The following is a 24,324-nucleotide window of genomic DNA, read 5'->3' as shown; positions in this document are numbered from 1 at the left end:
GCCTAGTTGGCTTCAAGCCACCACTGCCACCTCTCTCTTATCTATCTTTGAGGAGAGGAGAGGAAAGACGATTCCTCAACGTCAAACCGCCATTGTCCAGTTGAGGTCACCAGTTTTGCACAACCAGCGCTTATTTCCTCTATTATCTACATTCAATGGCATATCTTATAAGTTGGATACAAGAGCGTGGACATTTATGACATTATGTGTAAAAAATTATCCTAATTTGGGATAAACACCCCTCAGTAGGACTAGATTTTGATCGATTATATATACTTGGTCAAATCTCAATCCTTATTCCTATCTGTTAGGATCTCGGTTTTCGGACCATAATCACGTGCAGACCACGAGCCCCGAGTGACCTGCAAAAGGGGGAAGAACGGGAGGGAATCCTGATTTTCCTCTCTGATGCTAAAATGAGAATGTATCGAAGTAAGGTAGAAGAATTGAACTTAAGGTTTAAAGGTACATGAAGAGCTATTTATATGAGTCACAAGATACCTGTATTGGGATATCGTAATATGTGCATAATATTTAATAATAAATAACAAGTAGATGTACTTACCATATATGTGGTTAGAGATAAAATAATATCTCTTACGATATATTGATAGAATATTCTAGAGATAGTATGAGATATATTATGAGATATAGATAAGGAAACAAACTAAATAGGATTTAGTTATCCAATCTAGAGTATCAATATGGGCCCATGATGGTATGTCGGGCCAAACGGGTCGGACCAATTTTTTGGTCCCTAACATAAGCCCCCTACTCCTGTGAGTTCGAGCTTCGAGAGGTCGCGGGAGTAGATCAGCGTCGTCGTTGATGTTGCATCGTAGGCGATGCCTTTTTATATTGTAGCTGGAGTGATGTTGTGCGTTGAGTTTGTTGTGCCCTTTGATGCGAGGAATCTTGTTACTGTAGAAAGCAAAGGGGACCTTCACTGTAGAAAGCAAACGCCAATATTCCATTGCTGTAGAAAGCGAAAGTCATAGTCCTTGATGTAGAGATGAAGAGATCTATTGGTGTAGAAAGCAATAGACCATTCGCTGTAAAAAGCGAATGCCAAGATCCACTATTGCATAATACGATGGCCGTGGTCCCCAAACGGATGTGAGGAATCCCCATGTAGTAGAAAGTAAGGGGCTCTTCGTTGTAGAAAGCGAAGGCCATCGTATCCTCGGTGTAGAAAGCGAGGAACATGGTCCCTAATGGGAGGTGAGAAAATCCATCGCAATAGAAAGTGAGGCCCCTTCGCTGTAGAAAGAGAAAGCTTATTGGGATACTTCGGTGTAGAAAGCGAAGGCCCTTTAATCCATTGGTGTGGAAACCAAAGGCCTAGGTTCTCAAAGAGTTGTGGAAGGGTGACAGTGGTCACGTAGAGCGAGCATCTTGTCAAAGTTGGAGCTTATAAATTGAAATTGATATTCAAGCACTCAAAATGCATCTTTAAATATAAGCAAATCCTCAAAGTAAAAGAACTATCAAATGGAAAAGCATCCTATGCCTAGACATAAGCGAAACAAATAATGCATAAGAAGTAGGATCACCAATGATTTACTCCTCGCGGAGTGCCTTCTCGCGATGCTCTCTGATAAGGGGTGCGAGAACGATGAGGGCTTCGTGAGTGTCCCTCTCGACCTTGTCGCTGAACAAATGATTGCAGGTGTCTCGCTTGAATCAGCTTCTCTATGTCATTCTTCAACTCCTAGCAGTGCTCAGTTTCATGTCCCCAAGCTTTATGGTAGCAACGGTACTTGTCGAACTCGAGACCCAAGCCTCATTTCTTGAAAACTTTTGGTGGAGTGGCTAGAACTTGATGCTCAATTTCATAGAGCATAGTAATCTTGGATGAATTGAGGGGGGTAAACTTTTCGAACTGTGGAGGTGGGCGTCGCTCTTCCTTTCTGTCACTTCCGGGATGGTCCTTTCGCTTCTCTCCTGCACGTTCACTCTGACTCGAGAGAGATTCTTCTAAGGTTATGAACTTATGGGCACAAGCTGCAGGATCAACAAAGTTCTGCGGAGGTGTAACAATGAGACTCATCTTGAGCCCTTCTCTTGAGACCTCTTTGGAAGGCAGATATCGCTTCACGAGGGGTTAAGCTTTCTATTTCAGTGGCAACCTTGAAAAAGCGCTCGTACGATACTCAAAGCATCTTTTCGCCTTTCTGCTCCATGGTTGACCAAATCTATTTTTCCATCAAAATGACTTATTTGGGGAAAATTAAAGTTACGAGTTACCTTGGTGTTGAGGATGTCCAGCGACAAAGGGGATTCAAGGTTCTCTTTAGGAGATGGAAGGCCTAACTGCTTTCGCTCAGTAGCTTGAATGGCTTTTGCAACCTTCTCCTCGATGAGACGTTGGACTTCTTCCGGAGAAAGAATCGCAGTTGGTGTAGGGGGATTGTGATCAGTGAAGGCATGTTGCGAGGCAGACTCTCAGAGCTCCCTTTGTGAAAGGGGTTTAAGTCGACGCTTAGAGAAGATAACATCTTCTTCTACTTGGTTTAGCCTTCGGTTCGATGCCAGATGATCGTCTAGGTTAGCTTGTGGCTCCTGAGAGGTTATGATGATTGCCTCCATTGCTGGTCGAACATCAGGCGCTAGTTGATCTAATCGAACCACGTTCGGATCGTGTTATGGCGGATCTTGAAGAGCCAATTGTGTCGGATAGTTGGATGCAGCCTGCTGTGGAGGGTTTAAAACCCTCGAGTCCTATCGTTCCCGGCTTAAGAGGTGGTTGCTCTCCTCGTGAGAACCATTGTTTCTTTTTAGTGGTGGAAAACAGTCGATGTGATGACTTTTCGTGCCTTTCCCACAAATGGTGCCAATGTTAGGATTTCGGTTTCAAACCTTAATCACGTGCAGATCACGAGCCTCGAGTGACCTGCAAAAAGAGGAAGAACGAGAGAGACTCTCGATTTCTCTCTCCGTTACTTAAATGAGAATGTATCAAATAAAAGTAGAAGAATTGAACTTAAAATTTAGAGGTACCCGGAGAGCTATTTATAGGAGTCCTAAGAAATCTGTATCGGAATATCGTAATCTGTGCATAATATTTAATAATAAATAACAAGTAGATGTATTGGTCATATATGTGGCTAGAGATAGAATAATATTTCATATGATATACTGATAGAATATTCTAAAAATAATATGAGAGATATTATGATATACAGATAAGGAAATATACTCAATAGGATTAGTTACCCAATTTAGAGTATCAATGTCGGCCTACGATGGTAAGTCAGGCTGAATGAGTCAGACCAATTTTCTAATCCCTAACACCATCCTTGATGACCAACCGAAATTTTAGAATTTTAATCCTAATCCATATCCCATCCTCCAAACAAAGCCTTAATGTATAATTGCAGACACTCTTCATTCTTGTTGTGGGCCCTCAATTTTTAAAATTCTAAAATTAGATCTTAATAAGACATGTGAATTTAAATTGAGTACAAATCAAGAAAGAGATAATATAATGCATTCGCTCTTGACTCGAAACCAAAAGATCTTGGGTATTATCCTCACAAATAGGACACTCATAAAATCATACCCCTTTGTTTGCCCTGCCATATTCCCTAATAGGCCTATTAGCTTATCTGTAACCAAATGAAAAAAAAAAAAACTTGAGTATGAATTTATTTTCTCAATAAGGAGATAGGGGCCGAACTGGATGTAAATTCTTTACTAGGCTCTTGCTAAAGAAACGAATGGGATGAGGTCCTAAGCGCATGAATTACAAAGAGTGCCCACCAGGGAGGGCCAGCTCTTATTACTAGTTAATTCGACTGTTCTATAAAATACTTAAATTTTGAGCATCGTACGAACAATTATAATATTTTGGGGCAAATGGGCTTAGGACTAAGAGATAAAGTCATAATGAATGGGCTGGGCCTAGCGGTTCGTTGATCACTTTTTCATCTGATTCTCTGCCTAGTGCCTCCTTTACGTGATCCAAGCAATCCTTTTGATGCAGTTAGATTAGATCATCTCCGCATCACTCTGTCCGATTACATAAATCCGAGCATCCAGTAACTCGAAGGATTTCAGCAGCACGTGCGTGTTTCGTGTCTTGTTCGAGATGACGCTTGGTGAAGCAAACTATTCGAAACAATTTGCAGGTGGCAATCTTTTTCGCGGAGACATCAGTGGTTTACATTTCTACAACCACTTAAAAAGCCTTTCCAGACAGAAGGCACGGAAAGTCAACATATTAGTAGTTATAAGTCCTTTTAAATTCCTCTCTTACCCAGTCTATGTTGATAAGTATGTAATGCAGCTGAACAAAGCCGACGTTCAGATTTTCTATTACCAGCGAATCATTCCATTGGTTGTACTAAAGCCAGAAAAATGGGTGATAATGCTATGCTACTTAAATTTAAGAAATCTGCGTCGCGTCGTTATCGGATTGGTGCAGAAACATTAAGGAAATGCAAATGAAAGGCACTGATAACCAATACCCTCTGCGTCTTGCTCCTCCACACGATAAAAATAGAGTTAGTGCATCGAAACAATCATGATGTAATTTTAACATGGTTTTCGAGCTCAAGCGACCGGGTCCAAGTCTGGGGACAGTTGCAGGATTGCTCCTGCCCTGAAAATTAGATCTTCCCTTTTTCGGTGTAAAATATTTATCCTTGACCTTTTCTATACAAGCAATCCTCGGATGCTTCAGGAAACCATATTATGCAGCAGAGGTTAAGTTTACCATTTTCTTGGCAGATTTCGGGCCAGCAAACTGGGGAGCTCATTTAGTAGCTGGCATCTGGTCCATGAGTTAGATGTCGGTAAGTTAGATTTCTTCACTTTCCAAGCCCCTTGTGCTGTGATCTCTTTCTGCGGCATATCATTATGATGGAATATGCTAATCCGTGGACATGCACAGAGAGCAAAAGTTCATTCCCGTTAGAGACGATCCAGTAATAGTGTAATTTATGCAATCTGTTTTTGATTGAATACTTGATATCAATATCAATTAGAAAGAAAGGGAAACATAAATCTTAAGGATTTTTTTTCCGCGAAGTTAACAGTAGTCCGTTCGTCATGCAGCTGATCAGAGGCAATTCTCCACCCTTGAGTCTTGCGCCGTCCTTATTATCATCCATTTCTGAAATCACCACCTCCCTGTTGTGCATAGATATCGAAAGGGAAACCTTTATTCAATTTGGGTGTTACATTTACCGAGCGTCTTCTGCTATCATGGAGTTGCAGACAACCAAGAATGCTCCAAGAAATGCAGCCGAGATTCTTCAGTCAATTTCCCGGAAAATTGATCTTGCGAGGGATTTAGTTTCCAAATGTCAAACAGGCACATCCTCAGTTTCTGATGCTGAACTGAGGCTCCTCGTATCACAACTTGAGGAAGTAACGAAGCACATAGGGGAGGACTTGAGCTCAATACCACCTTCAACATTCGAGGACCAGAATTATGTCAGAGTTGCTGTCAGAAGCTTGTCTGACGAGATGCAGCATGCCTGCTTCCGAGTTGCACAATCAGAGACAGAAAAACAAGGAGAGGTGGAAACTCAGCCTAAACAAACAGAAGAAGCACAACTCGAGACAGATCTTTACTCTGTGAATGTTGAAGTTTCTATGATGAGTTCCAACTTCTCGATTGAATCAGATTCAAGTGGATTTTCTCAAAGCATTGGTAGCATCTTAATGAAGCCTCGGAGGATGAGCAGGAACTCAACAGGACACCAATTCGGTGATCAGTTTGTTGAGCCAATGTACGGGACATTCTACTGCCCGCTTTTGAAGAAAATTATGGAGGATCCCGTCACTACTGAGACTGGAGTCACATATGAAAGGAAAGCGATTGCAGAGTGGTTTAATAAGTTTGACAAGACGGGCGACTTTTTCTGCCCAACCACAGGGAAAAAGTTGAGTAGTCGAGTCCTGAGCACAAATATGGCTCTGAAGACAACCATAGAGGAGTGGAAGGATCGGAATGAAGCAGGGAGAATCAAGATTGCTCGTGCCGCACTCTCTTTGGCTAGTTCACCGACAATGGTGCTTGAAGCAATAGAAGAACTTGCACAAATTTGCAAAAGGAAATGCTTCAACAAGGTACAAGTCTGCAACATAGGAATATTGCCAAAACTAGTCAAGCTTCTGGGTTACAAGGACAGAAGCGTGAGAAGTGCTTCGCTTGATTTGCTGCGACAGTTGGCCGAGGATGACAATGATGGCAAGGTCTGATTCCAAACTTTAAAACGATGTCTCATATGCATTATCAGTGTATATACATGCCATAACTGAACATCAGTCAACAGTCATCTGATCAGACACTTTTTTCCCCTCCTTTGCGGTTTCATGGCCACAGAAAGCATATTCTGTTTTTAAACTTACAAACATAGCGAGATTAAGTATCGTTTACTCTTTCACGGAATATTGCAGGAAATGATCGCAAACTCCATGGATCTATCCATACTAGTGAGAATGCTGTCAAGCAGTCACCAAGCCACGAGGAAAGCAGCATTGCTGTTATTGCTCGAGCTTTCAAAGTCCCAATCACTCTGCAAAAAGATCGGCTCAGTTAATGGAGCAATGTTGGTTCTGATCTCGACTAAGTACAATTCTACTGACTCATTTGCTCCTGCTAAAGCAACTGAGATCTTAAGGAATCTCGAGTCCTGGCCAAACAACATCAAGTATATGGCTGAAAATGGATACGTAGAACCACTGCTGAACCATCTTACTGAAGGTATATAATGCTCCAAATAGTCGCAGAAGTCGTCGTTCATCCTCCCAGTCATTTGATTATATTATATGCCTTAACTTCTTCTTGATCAAATCTGTCATGGACAACTAGGTAATGAAGAGATTAAGCAGGAGATGGCGACCTACCTCGGGGAGATCTACCTCGATCACGACACACAGACTTATGTCGCTGAGAGAGCTGCCTCTTCGCTTATGGCAATGGTGCAGAGAGGTAATGGCTTTATGAGGACGCCGGGGTTTAAAGCTCTGGCCAGGATCTCCACTTACCATCCAAACAGCAAAGTTCTCGTCGAAGCTGGAATCGTCCCACTCATGATTGAAGAGATGTTCAATCGCCAAATCTCTGATGATATGATGAACTCGAAAGCAGAAGCCGCCTCGATTCTTGCAAATATAATCGACTCGGGAATAGATCTAGAGAAGATCGAGGTGAACTCTCATGGCCACACAATGGCGTCAGACTATATCGTCTACAACATAGTCTACATGCTGGGGAGTTCGACTCCGGACGAGCTCAACATCAACCTCATCAAGATTCTCCTGTGCATGACCAAGTCCGAGAAATTGATGGCCACGATCGTGTCTGTCCTAAAAGAGAATGAAGGAAGCTACACTCTGATTGAGCTGATCAATAATCCAGAGGAAGAACTCTCCTTGGCAGCTATAAAGCTTCTGCTAACAGTTTCTTCCCATATCGGCCACATGATATCGGAAAGGCTCTGCAAGACAAACGGCTTACCCGAAAATCTCATCCAGATGGGCCCCTCAATGGATAATCAGATCATGGAGAAGCAAGCGATATCTGCGAAATTTCTTGACAAACTTCCCCACAAGAACCTGACTCTCAACCTCGCCATTCTAAATAAGGGACTAATACCCGATATCTTGCATAATATCGAACAAGTACAACGAAGTGGGACTAGATCGAGCAAGTATGGAAACACTTACTTAGAAGGCCTCACAGGCATTTTGGTTAGATTCACCACCACTCTGTATGATCCTCAGATAATTACTGTTGCAAGAAAGTACAACTTCACGTCAGTGTTCACGGACCTGCTGACGAAGGCATCGAGTGATGAGGTCCAAAGGCTGTCAGCAACTGGGTTGAAGAACCTCTCAGCAGAGTCTGTGAACCTGTCAAAGCCTCCAGAGATGAAGAAACCCAAGTTCATGAAAGTGATCTCCCTGCCCCAGTCTCTGTCCTTCCGCTCCTCATCGAGGAAATTGAAAATGCCAGTCTGCCCTGTCCACCGAGGAGCCTGTTCCTCGCAGAACACATTCTGTCTGATCGATGCCAAGGCCGTGGAGAGGCTGCTGGGCTGTCTGCAGCACGAGAATGCTGAGGTTGTTGAGGCTGCGCTGTCAGCTCTATGCACACTGCTAGATGACGGGGTCGATGTGGACAAGAGCTTGAATGTCTTGAACGGATCGAATGCTGTTCAGCACGTCCTGAATGTGGTGAAGGATCACAGGGAGGAAAGGCTGTGGCAGAAGTCATTTTGGATGATCGAGAGGTTCTTGGCCAGGGGAGGGGATGACAATAGCTCCTCCACCTCCTGCATATCACAGGACAGGTTGTTGCACACGGCGCTCATCACTGCATTCCACAGAGGGGACGGGACAACAAAGCAAGTGGCGGAGAGGATACTGAGGCACTTGAACAAGATGCCCCAGGATTCTTCTTCCATTTGCATAGCATCCATGAGCACTACCCTCTGAAGAGAAAAGAGCAGAACTGTACGCTGACTTTATGTCGAGCTCTGTAATCAGTGGCATTCATCCCTACCAATGCCATCAATCTTGTAAAATGCGTAGCACTTGGCAAATCCAAAAGAATATGAGTTGAAAGCAAGGATTGTACCTACGGCCATTTCGGCTATTGAAAGAACAGAAAATTGAAGCAACTCCTGAGGATTTTCATGGTCATGTTGAAAGCAATAAATCACTGAATGAGAGAAGAATTGAAGAAAACATAGGGCAGAGGAAGCAGTCATTACAGTTAATTCAACAATGTTATTATTTCTATTACAACGTTTCTCTCCAACGGCAACTTGTGATGACAGTCAGTGTGGTTGTCTGTTCCTGTCTGGATCAGGTGGTATATTGCTGCTATTGAGTTGGTGATTGTACACATACATATTCGCTTCAGGCCATAAACCATAAATTTTAAATCAGAACCAATTTTTCGGCATCAGCATGCAACTAAAATTTCCTCATCGTCGCAAACCTTTTTGTCCTCATTGCGGAGTTCTTCCTAGTTATGATCATGCCCTTCGCTTGTGGAAAGATTAGGTTTGCGTTGCATGCACACGTGAGAACTACCGCAGAGGTACACATCATATGTATGAGAAAACCGTATATATGGTTGTAAGGGAAGTTCATGACAAATAGGGAAAAGTAGAATAAAGGGGTACGAGAATCGCTCTGGCAGGAATTGAATTCTGAATGTAGTTGTATATCTTCGTGGTTTGTATATTTCCTCGTAGTCCATTTTTAGAATTTCATTAGATCCCGGCATTCGTGAAATCCTAATGGAAATGGAATAACATGGGCAGCAGTTCCTAATTTGGCCGGCAACCAAAGTGAAATCAATGTCCATTCTAATAATCACAGCTCTTAAATTATCTATTTAATGTTTTATATGTGATTCATTTCCTTTCCTTGTCACTTCTTGTGACTATGTTTCGTCTTCTTACGACCTTCTCCAGATGAGAAAATAGAATGTCGCGATGCCATCGCCTTACGTATTTCTTCCATAATTCCTTACTTCCCACCCGGACATTGCTATGGCATATCCACTGGATCCCGAGTAACCCGAGTCGAAACGAACAGTCCAATCGCTGCCGAATTGTTAGGAAGCTGTCGGGAGAGAATGAGGTGGATATGAGCTCTTTTAAATTTCAGATCATATCATGTTAGACCGCGCGTGCAATCATAACCCCGTAATAAATAGTGGCCATGTGCCGTACCGGAATCTAGCAGAGAAAGAGAAGCCTAGAGTGAAGCAAATCAATCATGCAGCATACCCAACTAACAGCTGCGAAGACAATGCTTCGAGTTCTCTATAAATACCGCCGGGGTCCATACACATGTATCATGTCCATGTCCCATGAACATAATTTCCACCGATACCTGGAAATCCCTTTTATTGGTCACAGTTTTTTAATTTCATAGAGACAGCGTAACCACAACAATGATTATTTAAATCCGTTCCCGACTTGTAACCAAGAGGTTAAGCCTAGTCAGAGAGCTCTCCTTAATAAAGCTGAAGTTTCAGGTGAGAAATTCGCCAGAGCTTTCATTTGGGAATAACAGTTCTCTGGCTTCGGGACAATGGCGTCCTTCTCGCTGGATGATTTCGTCGGAAATGGAACTCTCAAGGGATTGCTACCGAAGCTGCTTGAAGAAGGGTGGGATGACGTCCCGACTTTGAAGCTCATGAACCCGGAGGACATGGGCGCTCTCAACATGAACCAACAGCAGAAGGTATGCTCGGAATTGATATATCTTTTCCATTTCAATCAGATTTCGAACTTAAGACCTTTAAGATGCATTAATTTCCAATACAGGATGCGCTGGAAATTCGAACTTACCTGCATGACCGAGTGCTGATGCAGTATGCAGACAGACTCGAGGCCTTGGGAAAGTGCCTTCCCGAGCTCCTGAACCTCAGCAGCGGGGACCTTTACGGTCAGTTCGGGATGAAGAGGGGCCACATTGCCCGGTTCATAGAACGAACTGCACCCTCTGAGCCTCTATCCAAGTCCTCTGTTGTCTTGTCAAAAAGAGGACCAGGAGCAGCTGGAGGGCTCTCCCAGGCTCCCTCTAGGACCAGCAGCATATACAACAGGAGCTTTGAATCACAAAACTCGAACAACAAAATCCGCCTGAGCTTCGCCAAATCACCTGCGAGGAGCAGTCCTAGCTATTTCGACCGCTCTCTTGAGCAGTCCCTGGCCGAGATTAAGATCAAGGACGGCTACGTGTTTAAGGGTATCGTGGCGGCAGGGCCTGCAGAGCCAAGGGCCTGCGGTTGTGTCCAAGCGCCTCAGGTAACCGAAAAGGTTGCCCCATATTCTGTTATTGAGAATGTCTCTGTGCAGAGGTTGACCCCCGAGTATAAGCTCGGGATGGACTGGCTCGTGAAGACTAAGACACCACCTATGAAGGCCTCCGAGCTCTGGCGGGATAAGCCAGCTGTGCTCCTCTGTCTCCGGCGGCCCGGGTAACTTTCTTTGTCTTCTTTTAATTAGTATGTTTTGCTTTTCCTTTTCCAAATTTAGTTTTGCTGCAGGCTATCAGTGTTCGATCTCATCTAAGAGCATAGTTTACGACGACAGAAGACTATGACGTGCCTTGTCAATATGTTACATTGGATGCTCCGTATTGATTTACTCTAGATCCTCTTGGGATCCGATGATACACAACAAACTTATCCACAAAAACATGTCTCGTAAACGGTTTCTAATTCAGGGGTAGATTTTCGCAACCAATAAAAGGAAATATTTTGAAACAAATATGGATTTTGTTGTTATCAAATTCCAAGTTAAGCTTTTGCCGAAGATCTGGATCCAACGACATCATCCTGGACATGCTCTTAGCATCTGCTCAGGCTTATTTTCCATTGTGAAGGCAAATGGAAATTTATATGCATATCAAGCAAATCTAAGCATGACTATGATCAAAGGTCCAATTTTCTGAATACGACTTGAAGTGGTATACGAGCCATTGGAAAGTCTTCCGGTTTACCTTTGAAGAAGATACTGGAACTTTCGGTACCCGAATGCTGAGATTGGAACTAACAAAGTTAACTATAAATGCCCAAACCAAAACAGGTGCATTATGTGCAGAGCTGAGGCCCATCAGCTCTACTCGAGAAAGCCCATCTTCGATGCTCTTGGAGTTCAGCTCTTTGCAATCCTGCACGAACACATCGAATCAGAGGTAATTTAGCAATGCTCTTTCATCGTAATCGTTTATCCACGAGATTCATCCTACATATCTTCGCCATTCAATCATTGCTGATCCAGGTGAGAGATTTTTGGCCCCGATACTGGGGCGGGGCGGTGCTGTATGATCGAGGGGGTGAGTTCTTCAAGGCCCTGGGTGGGGGGAAACTGCTCAAGGACAGCTTCTTCTCAGGGTTCCTGTTGAACCCAATTGCAAGGGCGAATTACAAGAGAGCCAAGGCCATGGGCGTGGACCAGAACCTCAAGGGAGAAGGTGAGATCAAGGGTGGCCTCTTCATTGTTGGCAGTGGCAAGAGCGGGATTGCTTACCAGTTCATCGAGAGGAATTTCGGCGACTGGGCGCCGCTCGCTGAAGCCATTGAGATCTGTACCCAGCTGCAGGTAATGTAGCATGCTTTGAGATGTTTCGTTCCATTTGGGCTTATGGAAACAAGTTTCACTAATTCATGGATGATATAACACTTATTTGATCCGGTTTTTGCATCTTCAAATTTGTTATAATAAAAAGTACGAGATCTTCATGTTTCCGAGCATAATTGGGATAATTCAGGGATTGCCATATGGAAGCTCGAAGATTTGAAAGCATGTTTATTTCCTATTTCTTGTCTTCAATTCAATTGTCATTAACTTTTGTACTCTCATCTTACTTGCCTCGACGCAGAACCAACAACGTAGTCAAGCTGGGACAAAGTCGAACAGATCGTCGCAGGAGTTCGGATAAAAGCTTAACTAGACGAATTTTATGTATTCATATCATTATGATGAGCATGAGATAATGTTCTCTTTACATCGTTAATTAAATTATCGCTGATGTGTGCAACCCTTTGGGCATGACTCATGTAATTTTATACGTTCAGAAGTTTCTTGATACAGTGTTATGACTAGAGATTACTCAGTAATACGAGGATTTCTTTCTACCAATCAGATTCAATTTCCATTAGCAACTGATGCAAGTAAGTTAATCTCAACACCATCGGTTTCTTCTGCTAATAAACAAAGTTTAGTCGCAGATTGCTTCCCCTTTGTACATTTATGTGATTGTTGTTTTCTTCAGCCACCCATCTCACGGCATACCCTCACGGCACGGCTACCTCGGATTGAAAACTATTTTAGCCTTAGGATCATTAACTTACCCAATGAAATGCAGATTATACGTTATTTATTTCCGTAACTTTCCCTTTCAAATGGCACGGTGTGCCCAGCAATCGTAGAAAGTCCAAAGTTTGGCAATTACGTAGGAATTCTCAAGGGGAGAAAAGTATTCCCGGGCTAAGATTTTTCCAAGAAATTGAAAGGTAACGTTCATGCAATGCTTATGGCAATTCTGCAATTCGCTGCAAATTCCGTATCAGTACATTCACGGGATTGTCTCCTAAAGGTCCAAAAGCAACAACAAAAGGAGAAAGATACCGCTCTGGTGCCGATTTCACTCCACATGAACTCGTAACCTTTTTCTGATCGACTCGTCTTGATCATGAAATATATTCAGTGAATCTGGCCCCCATTCACTATTGGAGATAACCAATAGATAACCAGCTGAATCCCATGACAATATTATTTATTGTCTCAGCGGTCGTAAATGCAAATCCTATGAGTATTTTTAGAAAGTAATTTTCAAGAAAATGATTCTCCCTATTAACTCAGTAATTGAATTTGTCCAAGGACATAGAATTGAGATAAAAAAATTTCAACATATGAAGCTAATCAGTAGTGACGTCATAACGTAGCAATTAACGGCCGCTTCACTCATTTGAATAATCATCTCGGTTAAGCCGCACGAATTTCATAAACAGAATCTACATCGGCTTAAACGTCGAGTTGTGGAATAACTTTCCGGTTGAGCGCCGGGGTGGGGCCCGTGGGTGTGGGGCCAATAATTGGGGGGGGAATAGATTAAGGTGCTAACGTGCGCCACACAATCATAATAATTCCTCTTCTTGCCCCACCCCCCCAATTAATTAATAATAAACAAAACAAAAGACAGACAACCCCCATCCCAGCGGGTGGATTACTTGCCCTTTAATGTCCTGCTGTTGACCCACTGCTGTCCGCTCCTCTCTCTCTCTCTCTCCCTCCCTCTCCCTCCCTCCCCGCTCCAATCCAAGACCACACAGATCAGAGAGAAGCCACAGCTCTTTCCTTTCTCTTCACTTCGTTCGTCTCACCGGGTCAGAGTCTAGTTTTGGCCTTTGAGTGAGGTTCATGATGATCGTTGAGGAGCTTGATTAGGGAGAGACCCGGCAGCAGATCAAGAGTCTCTGACAGGTGCGCGATCGGGTGTCCCCTCTGCCGACGACCCACATGAGAATTTTGCATGCATCGGAGCTGCCTTAGGTAGATGAATTCTGGGTTGCATCTGAAATGAGGTCCCATGCTGTGCTTCTTAGGATATGTTCATCTTGCTGTCGATTTCTGTATAATTAATTCTCTGGAGCGTAGGAGATGGTCATTTTCCTTGCAAATTCCTCTGTAGTGTAGATTATTCTGATGAAGGGCAGCCCTGCTAGGCTTGTTGCATATTTTACCGGTCTAATATTGGAAACTTGCTTAGCATTGAACTCAGAAGTAAACAGAAAATGTCATCTTTCAATGATCTCAAATGCATTAAGTGCTGAACCTTACTGGTCTTATGTTCGTTACTTATTTTCATCGATATCTTCGCAATTTGCTTCCAAACTGACAGAAGATTATGCTTTAAGTTAATATTGACTGGGATGACAGAGGGTGCTTGTGCTAGAGACTTGACAGTGACATTTTCTGACAACAGCTCCCAGGCAGTGTGAGCAGTTGAAGGCCCCGCAACTTCAGATCAACTCTTTGTTACTAAAGTTGAATGATTGCAGGGGACTGTAGATCTTAAGTGCCTTTGATTTATAGACTTGTCATTTCGAGAAATTTCATTGCTTTCTAAAAGAATTTGCTGCTTCTTCAGCATTGCATGCTTTAGAAGATCTCCCATTCCCAGATCTTTTCGCGAAATCATGCGCGGAGTTATTCTTTTTTTCAGGTTGCTATTGCAGCTCGATAATTGAATACCGGGAAATGGAGAGTTATGCAGTTGATCATGTTGTAGAGTCAGAGAGGGTTCCTGAACAAGTTAGCGTCTCCCCTAGTCAACATGCTCCCTGCAAATTGGCAAACGCAGTTAAAGTTTTAACCCGGCTTGACTTGGACTTGACCAATTCTTCGGACAAGTTATCAAACCTGCATGTTCTCCTGATGCACCTATTGGCATTGGATATTGATCTAGACCCGACCTTGGAGGGCGATAGCAAATACTTCTCTACAGAGTTTGTTGGGAAAACCTTGGAACTTGAGTATTTGTCTTTTTATCTAGATGCTGAGGTAAGAGAGGTGGCCCATTTCTTGGATAATTTACCAGCGGAAATTGTTGATGCCCATAGTAAAATATCTTCATGCAGAGACGTCACAGAAGTGTATGTTCTTTTGGAAGAGAAGTTACATAACTGTGAAGAGTCTCTGAAGCATTCTCAGGACCAAATCTCTGAGGTTAATCTGCATTTAACCAAGTTGCTGGGGGACTTGGAAGCTGTTCGATATGAGAACCGTGAGTATATCTTATTCATATAACACTTCCTGGGGCTTTTCCATGTTGTGCACATAGGGCACAGTAACTGCCATTTAAGAATGCAAATATTGGTGTTGATTCTTAAAACAAGTAAAGATGTGTTTTGATTGTTGGGAGTAAGTTGATTTAGTTGACTCATGTAAATTTTGCAAAAAGAGTATTTCATGCAGCCAAATGAGCATTGGCAAAGCAGAAAAGGGCCGTATTTACTGATTCTTTATATGGGATGTACATCTGCAGGAGAAAAGGAGAAGGATAAGGATTTATCAGAAGATAATCAATTGTCAAACATCGATTTGAAACACAAAATGAGGAGAGGTCGATTACCTAGATATGTTTTGAGAATGCTCGAGAAATCTCTGGCGAGAGAGGTTGCTCTTGAGAAGAAACTATCGGGGTCGAGACGAAGCGAGGAGGATCTGAAGCGAAAGCTTCACTACACTGAACAGGTTACTTTTCACATGGAAGAAGCGGCTGAAGTAGTCTGGGGGAGATTTCTCGAGGCAGAAAATGCTTCTGAAGTCCTTATGGGCATCTCAAAGGATTTATTGGGTCAGCATCAGATAGTTCAATTCAACCTCAACAGCTTACTCCAACATGAAGCTAATTTGAGATCCCAGCTCGAAGTCTGTCTTGAACAGCTAAGTCACAAAGATATTGCTATACAGAAGCTTGAGAGTATCAGCATGGATTATCAAGCCAAAAGCTCTGAGGTTCTCTCTCTGAGGGAGAGGCTACGGAAGCTGGAGGAACTTCTTGCAGAGTTGCATCATGAGCTTGAGAATGCTAATGGATCGTGTGAAGAGTATGAGCAGCAACTACACGAGATGGAGAGTTTCATGGAGTCGCTTAAGGAAAGCACTGAGGCAGCAGAAAGTAGGGCGGATGCAGCAGAAGTCAAGGTTACCCAATTGACTGACACAAATGTTGAGTTAGCTGAGGAAGTGAACTTTCTCAAGGGCAGCGTGGCAAGCAAGACGGAGAAGGTGAGCATGCTGGAGAAGCAAGTACGGGACCTCGAGATACAATTGCAGAATATGAAAGCATCTTCTGAAGTTGGCCAGGAGCAGCAGAACATGCTGTACACCGCGATATGGGACATGGAGAAGTTAATCGAGGATCTAAAATCAAAGGTCTTAAAGGCAGAGACCAAGAACGATACAGTGGAGGAGCAGTGTGTTATGCTCTCGGAGGCTAACTCTGAACTTGATGAGGAGGTAAGCCTCCTGAGGGCTAAGATCGAGAAGCTAGAGACTTGTTTGGAGGAGGCTAATGATTCTAAAAGTGACCGTGCAAAGGAAATTAATTTGAGGGTCAAGGTTGTCATGGATATGGTGATGCAACTCGCCTTTGAGCGGGAGCGCATTCAGAAGCAGGTACTCAACTTTTCAACATAGTATATAAAAAAATTATTGTGTGAACCTGATCCATTAGTTCTTCCTGGGTCCCCCCACCATGGCAAGAGAGGGACCAATGCATCCAGTGCGTAGAGTAGTCCTAAATTTATCATTTGTAGTGGGTCCTGCATTGTAAACCACCCGTTCTCAAGCTCAAGCATGAAAGCTTTTCAGTATGCTTCTCAAAGGACAAATGATTGTGTAGTGTGTCGAGTTAAAGTTAAAGTTAAAATTTTTGACTTGAGAAATGTGTATTTTTGTTGTGTAGCGTGTTGAGTTAAAGTTAAAGTTAAAATTTTTGTGATTTTAACTGCGAAACCAAACGGAGTTTAAACGTTGGAAGTCTCATTCATTCCTAGAGTCAGTCTTCTTTTAGAAATCTTTTCTTTTCTTTTCCAACTAATTTCGATATTCATTTCCTTGGAGAGATGGAAACTGATATTTGAAACTGTACGCGAACTGACATTGCATAAATGAAGACTAAAAGACTATGACTGCACCGTTTACATGCAGCTCTGTTCCTTGGCAAAGGAGAAAATGTATTTGGTGGAGAAATTACGGGAAGCGAAAGGCTATTCTATGGTGGTGATGTCCAGTAATGGTGACCTTGAAGGGAAAGAGCGTTCATTTAGTTATAGGGATCCAAGCGATGGCACTATATCGGAAGAGACCATGTCCCCACCATCTACAAGAGCTGTCCAGGCAGGTATTCCCTCTATGCTCTTTAACTGCAAATTGTTTGCTCCTAACTTCTGTCCGGACATTATTATGGGATTTTCTAGGATCAATAGTGCTCATTAACATTCTTAATGGATTATATACGTTTGCTTTTTTAACACGATGCCACTTGCTTAGGGAGATGTAGTATGGAGTTGATATCTGAGCGACATTGTTGTTCACTCATCTATTAGACTATTGTCTGTAATTGTATATTGTTTCTCATGTTTTTATCAAGGCAAAAGGTTTTGAACTGTTACTCATAATCATTTGGGTTTCTATGAGCTCAATCTGATCTATTAATCTCGATCAGGTGGACGACCGTCCCTTGAATGATCCACCTCCTCCTGGCCTTGAACAAGAGCCTTTCACCTCACCAGCAACCAGTCAAGCCAGCAACGTCAAGGCAAGACGCACTATCCTGTTGTACATTTCCATGGCATTCTTCATGGCCTTAACCTCAGTTTTGGCCGCATATATGTATAAGGAAAGTATTCTGTCCAGCTTCATGAGTCTATATTGATGATTCCTTTTTTCCTTTTTTGAGGGTTATTAGTTTGTCCTTCCACGAGAAATACCTAAAGGCACCCCGTGCATATTTATTGTATATTTGTTTGTATCATTGTTCATTGATTGATTGATAAATAAAATATTTGTCAGCGGCGAGTTTGTTCCATATTTCTCTTTGGTGGTGTTGCTTATAATCAAACTGCTGCTCGTACCGAATCTGTAAGGAAATCTTTAATGCAAAACTATAATCAGCTGTGCAAGGAAGTTCCTATGTATTTGCCAAGTATAGAAGGTTAGTGAATGTTGAATGTAAAAGAAAATGGAAAAATGTTGTACTTGCCTATTTACTCTTTAGTCATATAAATATTGATCAGAGGTAAGCTCCTCCTGTTTGTTGAGCATTATCTGGCCTCTTGGTCTACGAGTAACAAGAACAATATGTACAGTCCTTAGGTATGTCTGCCCAGTCTTATCATAGGCCGACGCTTGCTAATGTCGGCCCAGACCCGACGTAGGTCAACAGTTTTTATAGCATTGAGCCATACTTATCTGCGTCGGTGTGGGAAATATTGTCGCCATGCCTATCTACAGTCTCCTACAACGACAACAGCTCGGAAAATTGTCAACATTGTCTATGGTGACGCTGAATAGCATCTTGACCGTTGACCGTGCACGTATTGGCATAGGCACAGTGCCGAAAATATTGTCACTGAGCCTATGCTAGAGTCTCCTACAAGGACAACAGCTGAAAAATTGTCGACATTGTCTATGGTGACGCTGAAGAGCGTTGTGACTGTCGTCGACAGTGAACAAATTATAGAGTTAACAAAGTCCGACTTTGACACAGTATTTTATCAAACCATCCATATATCGGAACGGATTTATACCAAGAAGCGATATAGGAGGTTTATGGAAGTTTCGACATGTTTGTGGTGATAAATCCTAGTCTTTCGACAAAGTTGTACTCTCAAACGACACGATATGTTTATACCGTCACCAGCTTCTGTTGAACTCCATGTTTAAATACACGTGTACACTGTTACATGCGCCATAAGCTAATCAAAAGTAATCTGGCGCTAACAAGTGATGAAATAATTAGTTTGCAAATTTACAGTGACAACATCACAGGCCTAGGATACTCGAACTTGGGCTTGAGGGCAAGCAATGCGTAAGAAGCGGCCTGGAAGTAGGCTCAGCACGTAAGGAAGGCAGCAGAGCCAGCAGCAGAGCCAGCAGCAGAGCCAGGGCACCCACACGAGGCTCGGGGACAGAAATGAGCCGATGATCCCATAGAGAGAGATCAATACTGATGAGACCCCAGCAATCTCTACTATGCTGGCGAGCCTAGGGTAGATCCGCTGCAGGAGCAGGCCATTCCAGGATGCTGTAACGCCAACGGAGAGTGCAAGGCCGACGAGACTTGCCTCGAAGTGGCTCAGCTTCTCGTAGGAGTGGTTGACCAACAGGCCCATGACCATAGGAACTGTGACCGTAAGGGCGACTTTGCCAAGTTCCTGCTCCTGGGAAACCCTGTAGATTGGATTGACAGCTTCGACTTCATGCTCCCGCGAGTGAGCGGGCTCCACTGCCTGGTTATCTCCTCCTGGGCCACGAGCTTGATCTGCTTCATTGATGGGTGGCAGAGGCCGATCATTCGGCAGTATGTCGATTCTAACCGAGTGTTCAGCCTCCTCCTCCTGCTGCTGCTGCTGGATTTGTTCCGTCTGCTGGAGGGAGAGAACCGTGGCCTTTGCTATGGTAAATTCCCAGACAGGGCTAACGATTTGATGCCGATGGAGGGACAGTGGCAATGGATGAGAAGTTGGTCTGAAATCAGAGTGGTCCTGGGATGATGGGTTCGGTTTCTTGGATTTCCTGGACAATCGGCTGTAAGTATCGGTGGCCCAATTGCGTGACACCGACCTTGAGATTCAGCCCGATATATTCTTCCTAATGGCTATAGACATGGCTGATAACTGGTGATATGCTAGACAGAAGATTTAAACCTGATCTTACTTCAATCCGATTTAAATGGGAGAAACAGGGTATTCACTTCACTTTATGTAATGGCTCGACAGACACCTACGCTGCACTGCCATAGGGTGATAAATTAAGTATTTGATTTTAGAATCAAAAGCTTGATGTTCGCTCAGGATGATAAGATGAACAAATAATTGTCGAGTCACTCGTGAACTCGGATTATTCTCGTCGACAATTATGCTATTGAATATTGTCTAATTCTAGAGCGGGCATGCTTCATTATGTAGACAATGACGCATACAAATTCTCTGATCATTGAACTAAGAATATCCCCTTTTTCTTGGATCACAAGCAATTGAAAGGGCTGACATTTTTACCTGCCTCTGACTCTAGAGTCTAGTGACTCATTGCTGAGTAATAAAAGATTTGCCTGGAATTTCAGATTAATTTTGGTAAGATTTTAAAAGAAAAAGGGGAAGAATTGTCAACTTTCTATACTAATCTATAAGCAGGTGGATTGTCATCATCATCTTCTTCTTCTTCTTTCTTCCTATTGTGAATTTTCGTCTTCAAAATGTTCGAACCTGAAATCTTATTTAAGGGAACGTGAATTGATTCAATTTAGTGGTCAACTTAAAATGTTTTAAATAATTGATAGCAAAATAAAGTCACTCCTGTTTTTAGTCTCCGTATGTCCGCTTTCTTTCGGATGCAGATACTTCGTCAAGTCTGGTCAAATGACAAGCACCTCATCCTCATAACACATAGCTCCGAGATTTCTTGCGAACAATCAATAAAAGCGATGACGCATGCAGTCAATTGAAAAAACTGTTGCGCCTATTTGATGCAAAGCTTGCAGTTACTTGTGACCAAGACCTTGAGAAGTCGATAAATATTGGGAAGAAAATTAATCAAAGTCTATATATCGGACAATTGATTGCCTTTCTTTCTTATTCAAGGGGTACACATCATACTGCCCCTGCAGCCTAGCGCCTTCTGTTCACAAGATTAGAGGTTTGTACCCAGAGTAGTTATTATCCTTAGGATCCGAGTTTGAAGCCATCGATCCACATATACACTTCCCATCGACACATTTGTATGGATACCCTTTGCACACTGCACTGCAGTCGATCATCCTGGGACATTTGAATGGACCTCTTGCTTCAGCTCCTTGATCATACCCTGAAAAATTCGAACAGGAAATCCCTTATTTCATCGACTAACATCCGGGTGCAACACAGCTTGGCTGTATATGATCATCTGGAAGTGGAAAAAAGAGAGGCAAATTATTTCATACCCGAAGAAAAAAGCAAGACGATGATGACCAGAAATACCAGCCTTACTGAAGGGTTTCTCATAGTTCTTTACTAAAAAGAGAAGCAATTTTTGGATCATAATATTGATGACTCTTGAGAACGTGTTATATACATATGTAGGATTTACAATGAAGAATATACGACATTTACCCAAAATGAACGAAGGAGAAATTAAATCCCAGAATCCAACCAAATATGGAAAACAATCAATTTAAAAGAGTTTTACTTATTACGACAGAATCAATAGATTTTTTTTTATGGGTAAAACTAAGGATATCCAATTGAAAACATGGAAACTTAATTAATGTATTTAGATTTAGTTTTGATCTTGGGACTCCAAACACACTTCATCTATACCAAATTGGTTCCGCTATTTACCAACATGGGTCATTTCAAATGGCTCCACACGAGTAAATTTCAAGTTTGATGAGTAGAATCCAACAAGAAAAAAGAAGTTTCATGAGCGGAGAAAATTCAGACGGCGATAACTTTACACCTTAAGGATTTTACTTCTTAATGGGCTCACCCTACTCTAACTAGAATGGAGAGGCCCATTAGAATTGCGGATTTTTGGCAGGGCAGACCAAAGAAAAAAGAAAAAAAAACTTCGTCATTTAACTTTCCGTGGATATGATGTATGCCATGTGAGTCTTAAATAGGAATATGCTCAGATTGATTTTTATTTTTATTTTTGCTGGACAGATTGATTTTTATCTTTGATATATTGAAATATATTCCAACAAGCAATTGAACTGTAACACAGCAGAAATGTTTCGGGATGCAGGTAAAACTTTTTTCTAGGGGCTCATATTGATAACCTCGTGATCAGTTGCCGGTTCAATTTTATATAGGCATCGTGCTTTGCGGCTCTACTGCAGGCACCATGATCACAGTTCTGCATGCCATGAGGTTACCGAAACGACTCAGCCCAGTGCTGCTGCCCAAGGTTGAGAGATATGAGCTTTCAAGTCTCCAACGAAAGGCCAATTTTAGTTAATATGTATTGTTCTAAATTTAATAATTTCCAAACATTTTTAAAAGAGAGGAGCATATGCTGCTCAAATTGCATATTATCATTATGGTCTCCAATTGTCAGTTTTTCATTTTACTGCAAATTAGCAAACGATTAAGGAACACTTTTTTTTTGGCTCGATAAACGATTAAAGAACACGTGAATTAGCATCTTCTGCATGTCAAATCAAAACGTATTGTTTCTTAGTTTTAGATTATAAAACAATAATCACCTCAAAGCATAATGCCGGCGGTTGGTATTCACTAGGGTTTATAACATTACCGGGAATCGATTGGAGTTCTCAAATTAAATCGTGATCAGTGTCCTAGATTATCTTTGGGAAAGTAGGTCGGTTTCTTATGGCCAGTCAGTGTTTTGAAATCAAATGCTTGTGCCAACTTCCTTTTAAAATTTGACACACAACTACTGGAAATGGTTTTTTCGAACATAATCAACGAAGAACTGTTAAGCTCTACTTACTCGTGAATGCAATCTCTTCTCTTAAAGTGGAGATAACAAAAGAAAGTAGAGATAACAAAAGAACGTGTGATGTATAATTCATTCTCACAACCACCGCACAGATGGTACGTAACTATTGAGTGTAATTTCATGGTGCATTTTTCGCCAATTTATTTTGGCAAAAAACTTACAAAATATGCTAATTAGGAAGTAGGTCGCCAAAGACATCGTGTGCAGGCACAAAAACCCAGTATTACACCAACAAAGAATCCCGGGGAGGGTGGAGGATTGCTAAAATCAACATCTGATTTGTAAGGTTTAGCTACTATTTTAGCCTCTGCATTCTTTATAGTAAACGGCCTGCTCAAAACAGATACATCCAATTAAATAAAACAATGTATAGCATGAAAACTGCAATGATATGTGGAAGAGTACGAACCAGTTGCCACGAGGAAAATGAGCAACAGTAGCACGATCGATTTTTCATCATTTGTTTGGCTTTTAAGGCTTTGCAAGTAATTGTATAATACACCTATGGGCTCAACGTTTCATTTGTTTTTCGATTGAGAGGATGTTGTGTTGTGCCTGATGATGGGTTATGATGAATGGCCCATTTATAGGCCGAAGAATACTTCGATAATTTAGCAAGTATTAATTTTGAGATTAACTAATCCACGGAATGGTCATACATGAACACTTCTTAATTACTTTTAATAAAGACTTTATGGCATACTCTTTTTTTTTTTTTTCGTTCAGTGGATTTTATGGCATACTTTTCATGAGTACAATAGTGTAGTAGGAAATTCCACTGGAAAAAATTTTTGGAAAAAAAAAAGTGCATGCGCAGACACATACTTTTCAAAAATTTTAAAATAATTAATTTGTCAATTTAGTTCGTATCCTGACCACCGAATTCTAGATTTTATGCCGTAGTAATCTCTTTCACTTAGGCAAACTTAGCACTGCCATAATTACGCGTAGATATTTATTGACTGCAATTAAGACAAAGCTAAATCTCATATGTTAGTCCAATGATTGTACCCATCATGGCAAATATATTCATGGGTTTCTATGTATGGCTAAAGCTAAAAGCATGCAGGCTCATGGACCTCTCATATGATTTGAAAAAAAAAAAAAAGCTAAAAGCAAGCAGGCATCAGCTGGGAAAATGTTCTCCATAAAACTTAAATTAATGGCAAATGTTTGATCGTAATAAATGTTATGTTTCCTTAGAGCCAAGCTGAATTATGATTGATAAACACGCATATTGTAGAGAAAGTTATGGGAATTGTAAATTTTCGACCTAGAGTAAAGAAGTCCGGCGTGTATATATAAAATGTGATCAATAAGTGTGCGCACCCGAATTTCGTCTCGTCGGAGCACGCATGCACGCACCTAATGCAACGCGGCTTGGGAGTGTCCACCTTCCCAGGGACGCACCTTCCCAGGGACGCCCGACGGACGCACATGAGAAGAAGTTGCCACTACCGGTTTACGATCCGAAGGTCGAGAGCCGGTGAGTTGTTCGGGTCTAGGGGTATGTGATACACCTAGTGTGCTAAGGCAATGGTCTGTACGGAACTAGAAATTTCGAATTCGGAGGTTCTATTACTTGTGGACCTATATCTCACACGCCCTTTCG

The 24,324-nt window shown here is 42.1% G+C and overlaps 3 protein-coding genes across 7 annotated transcripts; all 3 read left to right on the top strand.

The window, feature by feature from the left end:
* Window positions 1-4,479: 4,479 nt before the first annotated feature.
* On the top strand, window positions 4,480-8,735 carry LOC116212335 (putative U-box domain-containing protein 42). 2 transcript variants are annotated; one of them, XM_031546887.1, is made up of 5 exons: window positions 4,480-4,631; window positions 4,732-4,796; window positions 5,221-6,204; window positions 6,409-6,715; window positions 6,824-8,735. In XM_031546887.1, exons 2-5 carry the CDS (start codon window positions 4,791-4,793, stop codon window positions 8,449-8,451), a joined length of 2,925 nt encoding a protein of 974 aa, XP_031402747.1. In that variant the 5' UTR covers window positions 4,480-4,631; window positions 4,732-4,790; the 3' UTR covers window positions 8,452-8,735. The 2 variants fall into 2 exon arrangements, with proteins under 2 accessions (XP_031402747.1, XP_031402746.1); XM_031546886.1 differs by having other exon boundaries at window positions 5,059-6,204.
* A 1,055-nt stretch (window positions 8,736-9,790) lies between these two features.
* Window positions 9,791-12,637, top strand: LOC116210102. Its single transcript, XM_031543912.1, has 5 exons — window positions 9,791-10,218; window positions 10,302-10,957; window positions 11,568-11,676; window positions 11,763-12,083; window positions 12,364-12,637. Exons 1-5 carry the CDS (start codon window positions 10,066-10,068, stop codon window positions 12,421-12,423), a joined length of 1,299 nt encoding a protein of 432 aa, XP_031399772.1. The 5' UTR covers window positions 9,791-10,065; the 3' UTR covers window positions 12,424-12,637.
* Window positions 12,638-13,709: 1,072 nt separating this feature from the next.
* LOC116211276 (WPP domain-interacting tail-anchored protein 2) lies at window positions 13,710-18,083 on the top strand. Of its 4 annotated transcripts, none has more exons than XM_031545574.1 (5): window positions 13,710-13,967; window positions 14,710-15,270; window positions 15,532-16,667; window positions 17,202-17,390; window positions 17,719-18,083. In XM_031545574.1, the coding sequence occupies exons 2-5, from the start codon at window positions 14,745-14,747 to the stop codon at window positions 17,926-17,928; spliced, it is 2,061 nt and encodes a 686-aa protein (XP_031401434.1). In that variant the 5' UTR covers window positions 13,710-13,967; window positions 14,710-14,744; the 3' UTR covers window positions 17,929-18,083. The 4 variants fall into 4 exon arrangements, with proteins under 4 accessions (XP_031401434.1, XP_031401433.1, XP_031401438.1 ...); XM_031545573.1 differs by having other exon boundaries at window positions 13,711-14,036; XM_031545578.1 differs by having other exon boundaries at window positions 13,711-14,036; window positions 17,202-17,394.
* Window positions 18,084-24,324: the final 6,241 nt, after the last annotated feature.

Source organism: Punica granatum, chromosome 6 (genome assembly GCF_007655135.1).
Source record: "Punica granatum isolate Tunisia-2019 chromosome 6, ASM765513v2, whole genome shotgun sequence".
Lineage (NCBI taxonomy): Eukaryota > Viridiplantae > Streptophyta > Magnoliopsida > Myrtales > Lythraceae > Punica > Punica granatum.
This window is presented reverse-complemented; position numbering and strand designations above follow the sequence as displayed.